This window comes from Penicillium subrubescens (assembly GCF_028828155.1).
Source record: "Penicillium subrubescens strain IBT 31985 chromosome Unknown utg000005l_segment0_segment0, whole genome shotgun sequence".
Classification (NCBI taxonomy): Eukaryota; Fungi; Ascomycota; class Eurotiomycetes; order Eurotiales; family Aspergillaceae; genus Penicillium; species Penicillium subrubescens.
Window position 1 is genome coordinate 2,823,052 of NW_026643155.1, and position 17,206 is coordinate 2,840,257.

A 17,206-nucleotide genomic window follows, 5' to 3' on the forward strand; every position below is an offset into this window, starting at 1 on the left:
TGGAGAAGGGATAGAACGCCAGAATATCGTAAGATAGTAACACTAAGAGAAGTAAAACCAATTGCTATAGTTAGCCAGTATCAACTCTAAATTCGATGATGGTGTCCACTACACACAACGCAGAATAAAGTGTAAGACTGCAGCCACCTCTCTAGATCGCAATGGTCAATTTTTTCGGAAGAACATGAAGTCGGAAAAGATGGAGAGAAAAAGAAGACGAGGAGAAGAAGCATAAAAGTGACAGTTGATCATAAGCTTGAGATAGCCAGTAAACGGAGTGAAAGGTTACCTCTATAACGTTAATGGCTATAGTGGGCTCACAGGAAGTAAAAGAGTGGTAAGACCTTTAGGGGCCGGAGGAATTATATCAGTATTCCCGGGCCACTTCTTTGATTTACACAAGTCGTTGACCATCCATTAAAATGCTGGAAAATCTCGTCTAACGAGAACATTAACCGGGAGATTCAGATTGTTGGAGCTCCCTGGCCTCAAAGTAGCCAAGTTCTCACATAACTTGCCAAGACGGTCAATAGATTGATGCTGTGAAGATGAGAAGGAAAGAAGGGGGTATCCATCAATTAGAATCAGAGCAAAACAAGGATATTACAACAAGCATGGAGCTATGATGGGGATATCATCAAGAATCTCTACCATAGAATGGCTCCCTTACATAGAAGACGGGTTCTCGTAGAAACTACTGGAGATAGCATCGAACCTGGAACAGACTAAGAGAGTGCCCAAATATCCAGGTGTCCAACTACCTAATATCCCCTACTGAAGTGCTATGAACAGTATTTTAATAAGGAAGTTCGATTGTTGTCTAAAACTAGGCTTAGCCTCAAGAGGGCCTCCAACGGCTAATAAAACCAGGTAAAGATCCACCTTGCTCCCCAAGCCTAGTCCGCAAAGAACAAGGGAGGCTTTGGTCATCGCAAGCAGTACCAAAGCTTCGAAACATCGCTAAGAGTAGAAGCCACCCACGATAACACCTGCAAAAAGATCCTTTGATCCTTGTCCCGGGCTACCGCAAGTACTGGCTTGCTCAAAAGGTCATAAAGAAACAGTGGTTGAATAGAAGGCATGGTATCTCAACAGGATGGGGGAAGGGAACGCCGATCAACTGTAGACTCCAGTCTGGGCCGGACTGTGTTCAAGATGGAGGGTGATGATGCATCTACCTAGAGCGGCCAGTTGTACTTGGTATTGAAGAGGGTCATATCCTATAAAGTTCTGTTAGTCCATTCTTCAAGAAACAGATAAAGGGTAGATAGGACGTACATCGTTCATGGAGATCATGGAATCTTGCTCCTCGACCTTCTTGAGTAGTGTCTGATTGTTCTCGCGGAGCACGGCCGTCTGCTGTCGGAGCTTGTTGTTCTCTTGCTGCAGAAGGAAAATCCTCTGCTCCCAAGTGACAGGTGTGTGATTCTGGGCACGCATCGCTATGGAAGACGGGAATCCTGGGCTAGTGTGCTCGAAGCTGAATCGAGGCTTGGTGTTGCGTTGGAGCTCCTCGTTCTCTCGCTCCAGGTCCGCAACTCGAGCTTTCAGCCCTTCGATCTCGGCCGCCATTCGGCCAGCAGCGCCACGGACGTAAGTTTCCCCAGTGACGCAGTCGGTCACTTTGCACACCATGCCAGCGGCTCCGCAATTGAAACAGCCCCTGCGGTTTGGGTCGCACTTGTATCTTCGCACCTGTAAGAATCCAGAGTAGTAGTTAGCGGGATGGAGAATGAACAAATCGCTAGGTAGATCAACGTACCCGGCACCGGTCACAAGCTTGTCCCGTGCGTTTGCGCTTCTTGTTGAGCTCCAGGATGATCTGGGAGTAGTCCGGCTCCGGTGAGTTGCGACTCCGGCGTCTCTTCGTAACGCGCTGTGATTTCTCCCCATCCTCTTGTTTAATGATTCCTGAAGCTGGTGTAGACTCGGCATCATCGTTTACCAGGGTTGCACTACTGGTGGTTTGGGTAGGCTCGGTGTTTTCGACAGTGCTAGGAGTCGCGGTAGGCGTGGGGGAATTGGGAGACAAGACAACTTGATGGGTATTTGGCTCGACGGAGTCGATAATGTCTTCGAAGAATCTTGGGCCAAGCTCTGCAGAGTCGTTGGGAGGGTAGCTCTCGGTTTCGAAATGCATGACCCAGGGTGCGGTTTCTTTCTCGTCTTCATGGGCAGGATTATGATCACTCATTTTTCGTAGCAGGGAAGTGGATAAGGACTAAATGTGAGAGGCGTTGATGTTAGCTCGAAGAAAGTTGATAGATAATATGGGAAGACGACCTCTCAGAAGGCACTAGTATCTGCTGAGATATCAGACGTGGAAGGCCTCATACTTACCTGGAGGTTGGATGTTATTGAAAGTGGATGAGAAATGTAACTTTCTTTGAGAGGTGGGAAGGTTTGATGAGGATGAGGATGGAAGGTGGGAAAATGAGAGTTGAGAGCTGAGAAGAGACAAGGGACAAGGGTGGAAGAGGGATTTTATAAGTCGGAAGCAAACCAGACTTGGTGAAGGTAGCGCAAGCAGTTAATCCGATATTTCTCTGATGATGACCCATTCAAGAGAATTCGCTGTATCGATCTTCATCTAGGTCATCTAGGGCGTTTCTCGACATACCAATGCATAATAGTCAGGCGTCTTTCGAGCTCTTTTGTTCTCCCTGATTGTAAATTGTCAGACCACCTACGAAGGCAAGACAATGATATTACAAGGACTGTAGGACTATAACATGGAATAATCGAGCGCTACTACCATAGAAAGGCTTCTCTATTGCTCAAACTCTCAAAGCCTAGGCCAAAAGAATGCCTCTATGTGATATTGCATGTCTCATGAGGGTTCTGTACACAAAGCCTTTCAATGGCCACAATGAAACTGGCATTGATAAGAAGTGTCTTGTCCCAGGTCCGAACAAAGGCAATAATGGTCAAGCCCAAAAGAAGGGCATGTAAGGGAAGCTGAATAGATTATACCCCAATCCTTTCAGCAAAAATCAAGCGGACAAGCTTCCCATCAGAGTCAAATCAAGTATTCGAAGACATGGACATTGAGTAGATAGTATCAAGATAGGTAAAGTACAGTGACATGACGAGCCCAGCCAGAAACCAAAGAAACCATGGACGAGGGTAAAACATTATCACGTAAGTAAATGGCAACCAAAAAGACAGAATAGCAGTCAAAGACCATCAAACATTATTCAATATCAAAGCCTCACCACGCGAAAGGATGCTGTCAGTCTTAGAAACTCCTGCCATGCTCGACCAACCCGAGAACCAGAGAAATCTGTGACCCAAATCCCAAATCCTGAAACGCGTCAACCCGCACCTCGAAAGCCCATTCTATACGGGGCCAAAAAAAAAACAACGAAATAATGACATTTCCCGAAAAGCCCCTGAACTCCCACAGTTATAAGAAGCTGTTGTTGGTGGTTTGAAGGTTGTGAAAACAGAATGCTGGAGACTGATGCGAGTAAGCTCACGCGGAAACCATAACGAAGCTGAAAGGTGCATACAAGCCGTAGTATATCATCATGATATCGAACGTCAAGTTGTGGTAGAGAGCTTGGGCCAAGGGGGCCCACGGTGGAGACGCCGATTGAGATCAGCAGTTCTCATCTCAGCGACGGCCAAAGCTCAGATCACCTGAAATTCCGTCCATTTGAAGCCACAGTCTCAAAGTCGATCCGTGGTTGGTACCGCATGGGCCCGTTGTCTTCGAACCATGGCATAAGATTTTTGCACTGGCTTACGTCAAAAGACTGTAGCTGGTGGCAACCCTCGGCGACAGCCTCTACTCCCACTCCAGTGACACGGACACAACCGCGCACTGATAGGTGTTTGAGAGATAGGAGGTGAAGACCGATGCTGCGTAGAGACGGATCGGAGATGGCCGAGCCACAGAATGACATGTTGAGGTATAGTAATTGGGAGCATTGAAGAGCAAGGACTTCGGTTGCCGTATCAGAGAGCGCGCAGCAGAAAGACTGGGAAGTATTGATCAGTAATTGAAGACGATAGTGCAGGGAGAACGGGATGAGCCTACCAGATCCAACTCTTGCAGCTGCTTGGCGGCATTTGTTAGATGAACGATGGCATTGTCCGTCAGGTACGTGCAATCTGCCAAACAGAGTCTGCGCAAGTTGGTGAATCGTGCATTGCCCCAATACTGAAACCCTTGATCGGTGATGGTAGTGCAACGTGTCAAGTCCATTTCTTCAATGCGAGAGGCAGCATGGGAGGCAATGTGGTGCATTGACCGATCCGTGACATGTTTGCAGTAGGACAGGGTGAGCTTTTTCAGCTTAGGACAGCCGTACACTGTGCTGTCGGCCGTTTGGATTGTTGGTTTGATGGAGGATGTTTTACCTTCGCCGGGCTTCTGGTTCCCAGAAACAACCCACCCAATTATTCGCGCCATAAGCGTGTCTCCCACTTTTCGGCAATTGCTCAGTTCCACTTCTTCGAGGCCGACAGCTTTACTGGACATCTCAAGGATAGCAGATGCTGTTACATCCCAGACACTCTTCATTCTCCACGTGGTCGACGTGGGCGCGCATGTTTTTACTAGCGCATTGAACCCCTCATCGGTAACATGGAAGCAATTGTTGATGTTGACAGACCGGGGTCGATTACCGACAAATGGGCATATCACTTTGACAAGCACATCATCCGTTACGCAGCGATTGTATATGCTGAGGTCCAAATCGCGAACGATCTGATCCGATGTGTTCAAGATCTCGGACCAGTGGGAGGAAACTCCACGAAGCCGAAGAAGTTCGTGGAGCTCCATGAATTGAAAGATATTCAACAGCACGCTGTCAGGGAAGATACCGTGTTGAGCGTCACCGAGTGGACGCACTTTTTGGTGAGGTTTCGAAAGACTAACGGTCTCGGGTAGAGCAAGGTCTGATGACGAGCCAACAGAACGAGATTCGGTAGGAGATGGACGCTGTTGCTCGCCTGTGATTTCTTCCGGAGTTAATGGCGCCAACGAGCCACGTCGACTTCGAAGCCGAACCTTGTCTAACCCAAGGCTGAGGTAGGGGTCGGGGTCCGAAGGCCTCAAGACGGCTTCCTCCTGATCCTCGACTGGTGACGATTGAGGTGGCCCGTCTAGCTCGGTCTCGGTCAAGGTCAGCAAGGGCATTGAACGCCTTCGAGCAGCTGTGATCTTGACACGCTCATCGAGATCAAGATCACCCATGGGAGACTGCTCATCCGTTGCATCGGTCATAACCACGTCGCCATCTGCAGCGGCTTGAAGTCTCTCTTGTGCTGTGCGCTCAACTTGCTCGCGGATATCATGCGGACACATTTCCCAGAACTTCGACAGAACGTCTCCGCTCAGCATGAGGCACTCCACCGACGTAACGGATCGAACGGTAGCTGTTCTACGTGGAGCGAGCGACAAGCTGACCACTTCTCCGAAATATTGGCCTTGCCTCAGCCTAGCCTTGATTTCGACCTCCGGACGACTATGGCCATTTGGTTGGCCATTATGCGCGTGGCTCTGCCCATGTCTTTCCGTGACAACTTCAACTTCACCACGTACAATGAAATACAGCTCTCGGCCTTGAGAATGTTGTTTGATAATGTCGGTGAATGGTGGGAAGGAGCTTGGTTGGGCATTGAGTCCCAAAAAGTGGAGGATATCGGCCGGCAACCCGTTGAATAGTGGAAGCTCTTTGAGCAGCAAACGAACATTGACCAACCCATTGGCCAGCGCACTGGAGGAATCCCGACGACCCGGGCTGGGTGACTTTCGCTTCTTATGGATCGAGTTGACAGTAAAGTCTTCCTCAGCAACAGCCAAGTCTTTCGAAAAACTTTCTCTCAAACGCTTGGAACCCCGCCGCACTGGGCTGGGGCTCGGCTCGTCCAGAACAGGCGCCGATGTTTCTTTTTTCTTCTTCTCCAAAATCATTAAGCGCTCTTGCGCTTCGTCTCTAATTGCACGCTCCACTTCCGGGAAGCGCGGCAAAATGTTGCGAAAATCTTCTTTTGTGAGCACGACCAGCATGCATCGTGTACGAGCGATGATCGTCGCCGTGCGTGGCCGGTCCATGAGCACACCGATTTCTCCGAAGAACGCCCCCGGATTGAGCTCGGCATAAATGCTCTCGCCATCGCGTGATGTGACCGAGACGGCACCCCGCACCAACCAGTATATCGCCCTTGCATCGTCGCCTTCGGTCAAGATGTAGTCGTTAGGGGCATGGAGCTGAGGTCGCAAGTGCTGACCGACCTCGATCAAGAAGGCTTCGGGCGTGGCCTGGAACAGGGGAAACGAGCGCAGGCGATCGATCAGTTCAAGCGGCAATGCCTTGATATGGGAGGAAGCTAAGGGCGAAGGTCGCGCGGGTCGGTTGGGGTTGAGGACCGAATCGAAGGAGTGGATGAGCGACACGGTATCGGACATGGGCGAGACGGCCTTGGTCGGGCCTCCGCTGGCCCTGCCATGGCGACGCATGATCTCAAGTAGGATATAGCACGATCAGATGGAAAATTTTGTCGAAGAGAGACCCGGTATATAGGCCTAGTAGCATCAATAGAACGATGACGTCGACGAAAGCAGCACCAGAGACGAGCTTCCCGTGGGCATTCTTCCACACCCAATGGGTAGATTCGCAACGCTAGCAGAGCGACATCTGCAGAGGACGAAGATGAAGTGGGAGCTGGAGGGGTCCAAGGATGTGAAGGATGTCAAAGCTCACGGGGGAGAGAGTTCCTTCAGGCGTGAAGGTGGGGTGGAAGGAGTCGACTCAGCGACGTCAAATGCGGTTGAGCTCCACCGATCTTCTGGCAACCTTCGGAAACTCTATGGGAGAACCCGCCAAAGCTCCTTAGACTGAGCTCCACTTTCTGCTATTTCACCTCCCAAAGCTTCAATTTTCTTCATCAAGAAAGTCCGGGCTGCCAACCAAAAACCCCCCTTCGTCTGGATGTTCGCATTGCTGGTGGGGGCGGCACAAAGCGGTCAAATCATCAATCGGATCGTCGCATTTTTTCTTTCTTTTTTGGTGGCTGCAGAAGCCGATGATCTATTGGTCCGGGAGTCGATTCTGGAAGAGAATTTTTCACGAAAGAAGGGCGACTAGGGTTGGGAGATAAAGAGCCGGTCATAATCATTGAATAGTTTTCGATGGGTAATGTTGATCTCTCATTGCAGGTTACAAGGGTTTCAGGACTTTCGCAGTCATACACCTGCAGATCCCAATGCGGGTTTCTCGATGGGAGTGTAGTGGCCAAATCAGCCCACAGACTCTATCCACAATTCTCCTCGAATTGTAGTAGTTTAATGGTCGCGATATTCTACTGACTCGTCCGGCATGGCCACTTCCTTTTTTTATTGCAAATGCAAGATTGGGCGCATATCATCACGTGCCTGGGAAAGTTACAGCAACGAGGGTCATGTGAGAAGTCATGATCAATGGCAAGTGGACCAGATAGTAAATTGGAAGAGAATAGAGAGCTTTCATATACAATAGTAAAACAGGGTATCAAAATGTAAGTCAAACATCAAACAGTACAAAGCGAGGTGCTAGACTAGCTCCCGTAAAACTGATCTCCCGAATGGGAGCCAGTGCCAACCAAAGCAAGAGTTTTATCGGTTACTTCCCGAAGCTCCAGTGCTTAATATTTTTATCCGTGCCATCCGGTGGCTCCAGAATGCCCGTATGTCCATGTGAGACTTGGTTGGGGATGCCTTGTCCTAGTTCGGCAGTCTGGGCCGTCGGGAAGACACTGAAAGTGGGCAGGTGCACACCGCTCATACGACAGATGCCTACTTGATATGGGTGACAGTCCATCACACTTCAATTCGATGCCGAAGAACGGTGGGGACACCTCCGAAATGACGGACTCTTGAAGCCTTCTCTTCTGGAGGATCTCGGAGACGATAACCGACAAAGCCAGCCGGCCCAAATCCGGATATCGGAAGCAAATGAATCCAAACGTGATTAGGATCTAATCACATCAGATTGAGCCCTCGTTTGTACGCTTGGACCGACGATTGCCCATGAGGAAATCGATATAGGCCGGGCGATTGCCCTTCATGGTTTCCAGGCCATCTTGCAAGAGCCCGTAGACCAAGCTCATTTTCAACCCAAGCTTGGCAGTTCGCGCGGCAGTATAGACGTCGTGGCGGGCTAAATCAAATATTGTCTAGTTAGTGTCTTGCCTTCGTAATTGAGCTTCAAGAAATGATTCCTCCGTTCGGCTCTTACCCAGTAAACTGTAGATTCCCGAGCAGGACAATCCGGCTGTAACAGTCGACAAAAAGTCCCGCTCATAATGTCGCGCATAGTCCACCGTCTCTTCAAACAGACAGAATGCAAGTGCGCCTGCTCCCAGCTTCGATCCCAACTTGAACCCATCCTTCACCCCGCCCACCACTGAGATGTAGTTCTTGGTCTTGTGGTACTGGAACCATCCGGACGAGGTCGTAGGGAACCGATGGGCGTTTTCGGCACGGAATACAAGACCGGCCTTCTTGCTTCCATTGAGATATCCCAGTGCCATGCCAGATGTGAATGCTGACATGAGAGCGTAGGGTATGCGTCGGTCGACATCGATTCCCAGTCGCGGAGGAGTGTCGGATTCGAAGAGCTTGTGCCAGTGGAGGAGCTTCAGCAGGAGGGAAGATTCCCTGGCGGAATCGGACTTTGATTGCTGAGAATCCATCCTGGAGGGATGCGTGCCAGAGCAGAAGCACTTTGAACGTGGAGTATGATCTCAATGATTGAGGTGAACCCCAGTGCCAGAAAATCGGAGCGCGGCCTGGTCCCGCCCCGACTCTCCGCCTTGGTCACTTCCATCATTGGGATCTCCGTCTAGACAAGCAACCTCACCACGTCACACCCACAGCTTGCAAAATGGTATGTCAAATCCCTTGAATTACTTGAATGGCCTTGTTTCTGATTAATACTTAACAACCAGCCGCCAAAACAAGCAAAGGCCGACTCGCGGGCCACGACCCTCCTCTTGAAGAAGCATAAAACCACCATCCTCCTCTCCCTCCAACCACACGAACCTCTCACGGCCGTCAAAGAAAAGCTCCTCGAAGCTTTCAAGTCGCGCAATATGACTGAGGTTAATGGAGAGCCTGTTCCTTCTGACCCGACGCTTATCGAGTTTGGTGTACCCGTGGACCGAAGTGATCTCGAGAAAGGGTGGAACCTACTACAGTCCGACGGAGCGAAGGGAACCGCGGGAAAGAAAGCGTCCTCGGGCACCATACTAGCTGCAGGACTTGCCAGCGGCCATCTGGTTGCATTCCGTTTCCGCCAAGCACGCGATGTGCCAGCAAGCGACGACGTTGACGGAGACATCGAGCTGAATGATCCTGGCTGGGATGTGGTGACTCCAAGCTTCGACGATGAGGAGGAATAAATTGCTTCGGCCTAGGGACTTTACGAATGATGGGCTGCATACTACGACTGAAAATGCTGGGTATCGCGAGCCCAGCTTCCGGCGCATATGGATAAGGGTGGCTTCTTGCTTCATAATCTTTTCTCGCGACACGGAGTTTACTGGCGGCTTTGGATTCAACACGGACAATAAAAGCAAGAGATTACTTTCGACCTCTAAACCATAGATTGTACAATACGATTGTATCCCAATCTCATGCAGCTGCGGAGAGAATTTATATCGATGGTTTCTGAAACTGTAGCTATCCGATTCACGGCAGGCTGCGAGATACAGTGGCAGTTCCAAAGTCGGAGTCTAGACTGTAGAGAAACGGACAAACTAGATATGGTTCAGCCACACTTATTTGAAATATATTTCTGAATGCCTTTCGACTCATCTTCTTGATGACACAGATACCATCTCTCTAGTCTACGGTTCCTCTCGACTATCAACATGTTCTTGTGAATTTGTCGGAATCTAAAACTCATGGAATTCTACTGCACTGAGTAGGCAATACCCAGACAAGAGCAGAGTGATAAGTCACGCTCTCCGTCATAGAGTAATCCCTTACCGTCATCCGTAGGTGATCGGCTGAGAGTCTCCACCACTGGCACACTAATGAGACACGGTGGTGCGTGGTAACAGATAATCGGGTGTGGCAGACAGCTGAAACACACTTAATGAGCGGCAGATCGCTAGGGCTCGTGTGGTGGCTGATTGGCTGCCACGGCATCTGCAAACTAATCACCACTCTGTAACCGTTGCTCAGAGCAACCATGAGGGGACAACACGCGACCCCATCAACAAATGAAATCGCATCCAGGAGACTCTCGGAGAATACTGCATCCCGTACCCCATACACCTTTAGCTCCACACATTCTTCATTCCTCATCGTTACTTTCGACATATTCGACACACGCCAATTTTACCTGCCCTTGCCGACCGCAGGGTGTCGCAGACAGCTTCGACCACGGCCCCGCAAAACCACGACTTGGCGGGAATAAACACGCCCCAAATTCCATCATGGCCTCCTCCGATGGCGCCTCTTCGATCACGGTCGCGGTCCGCGTGAGGCCCTTTACTATCCGTGAGGCGGCCCAACTCTCTAGAACTGATGATGGTCCTCTGTTCCTCGGTGATGGCTCGCTGGCGGGTGTCCCAACTCCCAAGCTGAACCAGAAGGGACTTCGGTCCATTGTCAAGGTCATTGACGACCGATGCCTGTGAGTACAAGCTTGCTCAATCGAGCAATCCATCAAGCAAAATATAGAATATACTGACCATCTCTAAGGGTGTTCGATCCTCCCGAGGACAACCCCGTCCAAAAGTTCTCCAGGAGCGTCGTCCCCCACGGCAAACGCGTCAAGGATCAAACATTCGCCTTCGATCGTATCTTCGACCAGAATGCCTCTCAGGGAGAGGTCTACGAAAACACAACCCGCAATCTTCTTGACAGTGTCCTCGACGGTTACAATGCAACGGTCTTCGCCTACGGTGCTACGGGCTGCGGAAAGACACACACCATCACAGGAACAGCGCAACAACCAGGCATCATTTTCATGACAATGCAGGAACTCTTCGAGAGGATCGATGAGAGATCCGGTGAAAAATCAACTGAAGTCTCGCTTTCCTACCTGGAAATCTACAACGAAACCATTCGCGACTTGCTCGTTCCAGGCACCCCTAAGGGCGGTCTCATGCTCCGAGAGGATGTCAACCAGTCTGTTTCGGTGGCAGGTTTGTCAAGCCACCATCCTCAGAATGTGGAGCAGGTTATGGATATGATCGTACGAGGTAACGAATGCCGCACCATGTCACCCACCGAGGCCAATGCCACTTCCTCTCGATCGCACGCCGTCCTCCAAATCAACATCGCCCAAAAGGACCGAAATGCGGGACAGAACGAACCTCACACAATGGCGACCCTCAGTATTATTGACTTGGCTGGAAGTGAACGAGCCAGTGCTACCAAAAACCGTGGCGATCGACTGTTCGAGGGTGCCAACATCAACAAGTCCTTGCTGGCACTTGGAAGCTGTATCAACGCCCTTTGCGACCCCCGAAAGCGCAATCACATCCCCTACCGAAACTCGAAGCTCACTCGACTCCTGAAGTTTGCTCTGGGCGGAAACTGCAAGACGGTCATGATTGTCTGTGTCAGCCCCTCGAGCCAACACTTTGACGAAACGCAGAATACTTTGCGCTATGCCAACCGAGCCAAGAACATCCAAACCAAGGTTACCCGGAACGTGTTCAATGTCAATCGTCACGTCAAGGACTTCTTGGTCAAGATCGATGAGCAGATGAACTTGATCAACGAGCTCAAGGCACAGGCAAAGGATTCCGAGAACGTCGCCTTTGCCAAATTCAAGAAGCAGACTGAAAAGAAGGACCTTGTTGTCCGCGAGGGTGTCGCCCGAATTCGCAGTGCCTACGAACACAGTCTTCCTGAACGACAAGAGAAGGCCAATAACATGCTCAAGCTGAGACAGATTAGCCGCCGCATTGGTATCCTTTCATCTTGGATTGGCGCCTTTGACACTGTCTGCGAGTCCCATGAGAACAAGGAAGGTTTATCCAACCTCCACGGCGTCCGCAAAACCGCTCAGGGCATTCTCCTCGAGCTTGAGGGGAGTCGACACCACTACAACCAACGATTGTCGAAGAACACATGGGATCGGGCCATGGTCTCGGCAGTTGAGAATGCGACTCAGCAACTGCGGGAGTTTGACATCAGTGATCCCAGCGATTACGCAAACCTAGACAGAGAAGCTGAGCTTCTGCGGTCCAATGCTGAATGCGAGGCCCTGTCTGCAGTGGTCGAACAGGACAAGGCGGGTGAAGCAGCTGCAGTACAATTGCTGCTCCAGGCACAATTTGAGATGATGGCCTCCATTGAGGACATCATGCAGATGAATGCTACCGAGGCTCTTCAGAAGGGACGTCTCATTCTAATGAAAATGTTGGAAGGCTGCACCGATGCAGTCACCAATCTTGTCAAGCCCGACGGCAATCTGCCTGCAGTCCCAAGCTTCAACCTCCAGAGCCCTGCCAAATCCGCCAGTCCTCCAAAGCCGAGAAAGCGGTTCAGCTTGGTCGGCATGCCGGCTCCAAGACTTTCGCTCACTCCTTCTGTTCAGCTCGCCCCGGCGGCTCCTACTTCTCCAGTGAAGAGCTCCCCTCGACGTCGCAAGGTTGCTGCTGGCCGTAAGGCGGTCAACTTTACACCAAAAAAGACGCAGGCCAAGGCCTCCAAGCGATCTGTCCGCTGGAAGGACGACGACGAGGATGGGCCCCTCGCTGAGTTCCAGAAGACCCCCAGAAACCTGCTGCCGAATCCTCAGACGATGCCGGTTCCGAAGCCGAAGCTGAAGCTGAACCCTCTGAACCTACTCTCCCCAGAGGTGCATCTCCTATTCCACGAAACATTCCCCGAAAAGTCAGCCCGTCTTATTCGATCTCCCCTGCTTCAGGCCCGGCTGAGCCAACCCTGAACATTCAAAAGAACGGCAACCGATTCAAGGCCGGATTCCTATCTAAGAAGGCCGGCAGCTCTCCTCTCGGCCCACCTCCATCTACCAGTCTTCCCATCTCCGACAATGAGAAATCCCCCCTTCGTGACATTGACGGAAGCAGCTTCTTGAATCGGGCTTCGTCAGAGAAGCCGTCTCGCATTGCCGTCCGTTCTCCGAGTGGAAACTTCTCGGGCAGCCCAGTGTCCGACAGCAAGGACAACTGGAAGACTGACAAAGAAGAGGCTATGAAAATCAATTCCGCCATGCGTCGTATCTCCAGCAGCCACGTTGGTGCCATCTCCGGTACCAACTCGTTGCGGGTCCACCGCCGTCGCAGCCCGACGTCTGCAACATACAGCAGCTCACCAATCGATGGCAATATGTTCACGGCATCTCAGGCCCGCCGTATGGTCAAGAGCGAGCGTGAAGGGGAGGCCAAGCCCAGTGTTCTCAGCCCTCACACCCTGCCTGTGATGAAGAACACCGCGCGACGGACTACTCTGGGAGGCGAAATTCGACCTCGACACGCTAGCCTGTCTAGCCGAGATGCAGTTCGCCTCGGCACGATCGCGGCACCCACCGTCAACCACTCACCAGACTTCACATCCAGTGGACTACGGTAGACGACCATCTGATTTAATGTTACCTTTGTGCTTTGTATGGATTATCGGAGCTCGGCATCCGGCGTTGGCGTACTAGATACCACACTTTTTTCCTCTTTATGACTTGTCCTCTACTCTGCGTCCTCCAAGGATCTTCCGGTGTTTATATTTCCTCGGGTCATTTTCTCTCCTGTCGTTTTTTTACATTACTCGGTTCGGGTGTTAACTTACAGTCTTGTGGCGATGTTTCTTTTGTGTATCTTCTCTTTTCGCTCGACATATTCTTCTTGATGTGTACATTAATGACATTGATCTGGATCATTCCAATACATTTTTCTCCTTATAATGGTGTCCTTCTGTAATCTAATTCTTCAGGGTTACAGTTAGGGCTTAGCCTTTGGAGAATTTTGGAGAATGCGGGGAGCTTCGATTTGTCAGAAAGTTGGATGACGCCACTCTTCGACAGCTGCGCCATCAAGGGCAGCCAGATCGGGACTCGATCTCCTTATGCTTACTCTCTCCATTTCAGCCCAGAAGAACTCGGGTTCCTTCTTAAAACTACATTCAAGTCGTAGATTTCACAATCCTCCGCTTAGGTTGTGTTCAAAACCGATCGCGCCAGCTTGTCCCATCCGCCCCTCCCCACTTCCCATCCACGTCCCCACTCGAATTTAGAAATTATTGTGGCAGATGTCTTTCGCCGCGCCGATTGCCTCAACCTTCTTCTCCCGCATCTTCCGCCCCTTCTCTACCAGCGCGCCCATCCTGTCCGTGACCCCTGAGTCGCAAGCCCGCAATATGTCCACCACCACTGAGAAGGCCACCGTCGCCGCGGGTTGCTTCTGGGGCGTTGAGCACCTGTTCCGGAAGCACTTTGGCAACGGGAAGGGTCTTTTGGACGCCAAGGTTGGTTACAGTGGTGGCCAGGCTTCGTCGCCTTCTTACCGTGCTGTGTGCAGTGGTGATACTGGCCGTAAGTAGCTACTCCCAAGTTCTCCGGTCCCTGGGGGTGTTGGAATAGTCACCGGTGTGCGAATACTTAACTCACTCTTTTCGTTCTTTCCACAGACGCCGAGGCTCTCCAGATTTCCTTTGATCCCTCCGTCGTGAGCTACCGCCAGCTCCTCGAGTTCTTCTATCGCATGCACGATGCGACGACGCTGAACCGCCAGGGTGGGGATATCGGCACTCAGTACCGTAGTGTGATCTTCACGCATGGTGAGGAGCAGCAGAAGATTGCGGAGGAAATTACGGATAAGGTTAGCAAAGAGTGGTACAAGAAGCCTGTTTCTACTCAGGTTGTCCCTGCTGGTCAGTGGTGGGATGCCGAGGAGTATCACCAGCTGTACCTGAACAAGAACCCGGCTGGATACGAGTGCCCTGCTCAGTATGTGAAACCTGTGGCTGTCACTTTTGACTGCTTTCTTCATCCGTGTGTACTCGGCAATGCTGACTATTGACCCTCTTAGCTTCGTGCGACCTTTCCCCCCTCTTTCAGAGTGACTTGGATCCAAAATTTAGGAGGCAGATGTTTTTTGATCTGCTGGGGAGTGGCTGGACACCATGATATAAAGAGCATGGCATGTGAAATGACATATTTGGGCCTGTGGGAAAAAGGGCCAACTTTCTTTACTTATACATAATTCTCTTCTGTATTCCAGTTTTTGTTGTGAATTGAGTTTTCTTCGTTCCACGTCGGTAGCCTGGAATCTTGGCTACAAGGAGCACGGTGGATGGTTGTTAGATACAAAAGTATTATCAAGGCTGTCGATACTCTATCTGATAATGTTTCGCCTGAAGGAACTATACAGTCATGATGACATTTAGGCTGCTTTTCCGGTGTTGGTACGGAGATATAGGTACACTGGCGAGCCGTGACCTCTTGCCCCTCAGATAACATCCATCCGTGCAGACAGTCAGTCTATCAAGCCCCTGATCATAACCTTCCAACGCTGAAATCCCCAAATTTTGATATTTCTTGGCGATCTAAGAGACATTACTGGGTGCCATGGAATGCCGTGAAAACTGGGCTAACTATTCGTGGTTAGCTCCGTATCACACCTCAACTCATCTACACAAACCCTCAAGATGTCACAAACGGGTGTCATGTCGCCCTCACTAAGAGTGTGGTTGGTGCCAATCTTCATTGCGTTGCTGGGCTGGTTCCTGATCCCTCGATATAACGACCACAAAGCCATCGAATTGCTTCTGGCAAATAACAGAAGCGCTCTCCTCTTGGCGAGCACTCCGCAAGGGCTTCTAGACATCGACGATGCCCTTGTATCAGAATCAAATCCAGCACGAACAGATGGCACATTTGATCACGAGCGTTGTGCAAGACTGCATAACTATCTCGTCGCGTATGGATGGATGACCGCCCACGAACGAGAATTTGACGATCTTCATGAACTGTTAAGCCGGCCCTCCTTTCTTGAACTCGAGCGCGGACAGCTCCCCATGCACCGTTTTAATCCAGAATTGATCTCTTTCATGCAATCTATTATCGACCCAGATTATAAAGACGGCCTATTCTACTGGGTAAGCGACGTGGACATGAGCCTAGCCGACTGGATTTTCTTCCAAGAAGAGGAAAACTTCATGGCCAACAAGGAGCGGTTTGTCATCTTGCATGCCTCGTGGGTTGAAATCGGCTCACATAATGTCGGCCTTGTATTTGATCAAAAGCGGAATCAGGCAGCGATGCCCATCGTGATGGAGAATCTCGATAGTATTTTGCCTGTCAAGGACCATTTGGATATGTGGTTCCCGCTCGAGACGATGCTGACCAATTGGATTCACATGCTTCGCATTGGAAAGGTCACTGCCAGTCCCGCTGAGAAGGAATATCCAACGGCAGTTGAACGGCTTGGATCATGGACATGGCATTCCTACAGTGCTACTCAGGTTGACAGCGCTGTGGTAGCTATGGATCGACTCTCGGCTGCAATTGAGGCCAGGATGTCTTCTAAGTCCCTTCTTACCGTCTCACGAGAGTCCCCTCTTCTGTCCGACGCAGAGCTCGATGCCGCATCTGTTGCCGAGGAGTGTTTCATTCGCTCGGTTCTAACTAGAGTGAAAACACCGCGCTTCAAATTCATCGCACCGGGTCTGGAAGTACCGCACGATGCCTCGGCGTTTGCAGCGCGCCAGAAGTTCACCGACGTTCCTCGCTATCTTGATCCTGACTGGGGCCGGATCGCACCACCAGTGTTGATTTTCGCGAATACCAAGCGCACGATACACTTCAACGAAGAGATCAGATGGTTATTCTTCAAACATCACGATCCTATCCCCTATACCGACCGTGATCGCATTCCTGTGGGTCTATACTCCGAGTTCACACATCGAGGCGAGTACGATGTTGCAGAGGAAGGGTTCCGCCTTTTGCTGCCTTTCACATTTCGCCCCGATTGGAATAAAGAAGGTGCCAGAAAAAGCGATGGGTCTTTGGTGTCTCGGGCCTCAGTGTCTGAGCTCTTCCAGTTTGGTTACCACCCTTTTGGGGGTGAGTGGCGGCCCCAGAGATTTGAGAAGCTGATGGATCGGTGGCGGGAATTGGTGGAGAGTGGTGTTTGGAGGGTTGGGAAGAATGGTGTCAAGGGAGGGATCGATAAGTTTCAAGATGCAGACTATGGCCATTGGAGAGATTATTGGATTCCTCCTGATTGGTGAAGTGAAAAT

The 17,206-nt window shown here is 50.7% G+C and overlaps 7 protein-coding genes across 7 annotated transcripts; 4 read left to right on the forward strand and 3 right to left on the reverse strand.

The window, feature by feature from the left end:
• Positions 1-1,178: 1,178 nt before the first annotated feature.
• On the reverse strand, positions 1,179-2,194 carry N7473_007536 (putative C6 finger domain protein; the record flags this gene model as incomplete). Its single annotated transcript, XM_057153476.1, has 3 exons — positions 1,179-1,220; positions 1,279-1,695; positions 1,763-2,194. The coding sequence occupies 3 exons, from the start codon at positions 2,192-2,194 to the stop codon at positions 1,179-1,181; spliced, it is 891 nt and encodes a 296-aa protein (XP_057007814.1).
• A 1,444-nt stretch (positions 2,195-3,638) lies between these two features.
• N7473_007537 (uncharacterized protein) lies at positions 3,639-6,469 on the reverse strand (the record flags this gene model as incomplete). Its single annotated transcript, XM_057153477.1, has 2 exons — positions 3,639-3,983; positions 4,043-6,469. The coding sequence occupies 2 exons, from the start codon at positions 6,467-6,469 to the stop codon at positions 3,639-3,641; spliced, it is 2,772 nt and encodes a 923-aa protein (XP_057007815.1).
• An 823-nt stretch (positions 6,470-7,292) lies between these two features.
• Positions 7,293-8,682, reverse strand: N7473_007538 (uncharacterized protein; the record flags this gene model as incomplete). The annotated part of the gene is made up of 2 exons (XM_057153478.1): positions 7,293-8,147; positions 8,226-8,682. The coding sequence occupies 2 exons, from the start codon at positions 8,680-8,682 to the stop codon at positions 7,975-7,977; spliced, it is 630 nt and encodes a 209-aa protein (XP_057007816.1). The 3' UTR covers positions 7,293-7,974.
• Positions 8,683-8,795: 113 nt separating this feature from the next.
• On the forward strand, positions 8,796-9,640 carry N7473_007539 (uncharacterized protein). Its single transcript, XM_057153479.1, has 2 exons — positions 8,796-8,876; positions 8,938-9,640. The coding sequence occupies exons 1-2, from the start codon at positions 8,874-8,876 to the stop codon at positions 9,388-9,390; spliced, it is 456 nt and encodes a 151-aa protein (XP_057007817.1). The 5' UTR covers positions 8,796-8,873; the 3' UTR covers positions 9,391-9,640.
• A 791-nt stretch (positions 9,641-10,431) lies between these two features.
• N7473_007540 (kinesin family protein) lies at positions 10,432-13,546 on the forward strand (the record flags this gene model as incomplete). The annotated part of the gene is made up of 3 exons (XM_057153480.1): positions 10,432-10,631; positions 10,700-12,812; positions 12,914-13,546. The coding sequence occupies 3 exons, from the start codon at positions 10,432-10,434 to the stop codon at positions 13,544-13,546; spliced, it is 2,946 nt and encodes a 981-aa protein (XP_057007818.1).
• Positions 13,547-14,215: 669 nt separating this feature from the next.
• N7473_007541 (peptide-methionine-S-sulfoxide reductase) lies at positions 14,216-15,028 on the forward strand (the record flags this gene model as incomplete). Its single annotated transcript, XM_057153481.1, has 3 exons — positions 14,216-14,498; positions 14,594-14,912; positions 14,995-15,028. 3 exons carry the CDS (start codon positions 14,216-14,218, stop codon positions 15,026-15,028), a joined length of 636 nt encoding a protein of 211 aa, XP_057007819.1.
• Positions 15,029-15,613: 585 nt separating this feature from the next.
• On the forward strand, positions 15,614-17,197 carry N7473_007542 (uncharacterized protein; the record flags this gene model as incomplete). Its single annotated transcript, XM_057153482.1, has 1 exon — positions 15,614-17,197. One exon carries the CDS (start codon positions 15,614-15,616, stop codon positions 17,195-17,197), a length of 1,584 nt encoding a protein of 527 aa, XP_057007820.1.
• Positions 17,198-17,206: the final 9 nt, after the last annotated feature.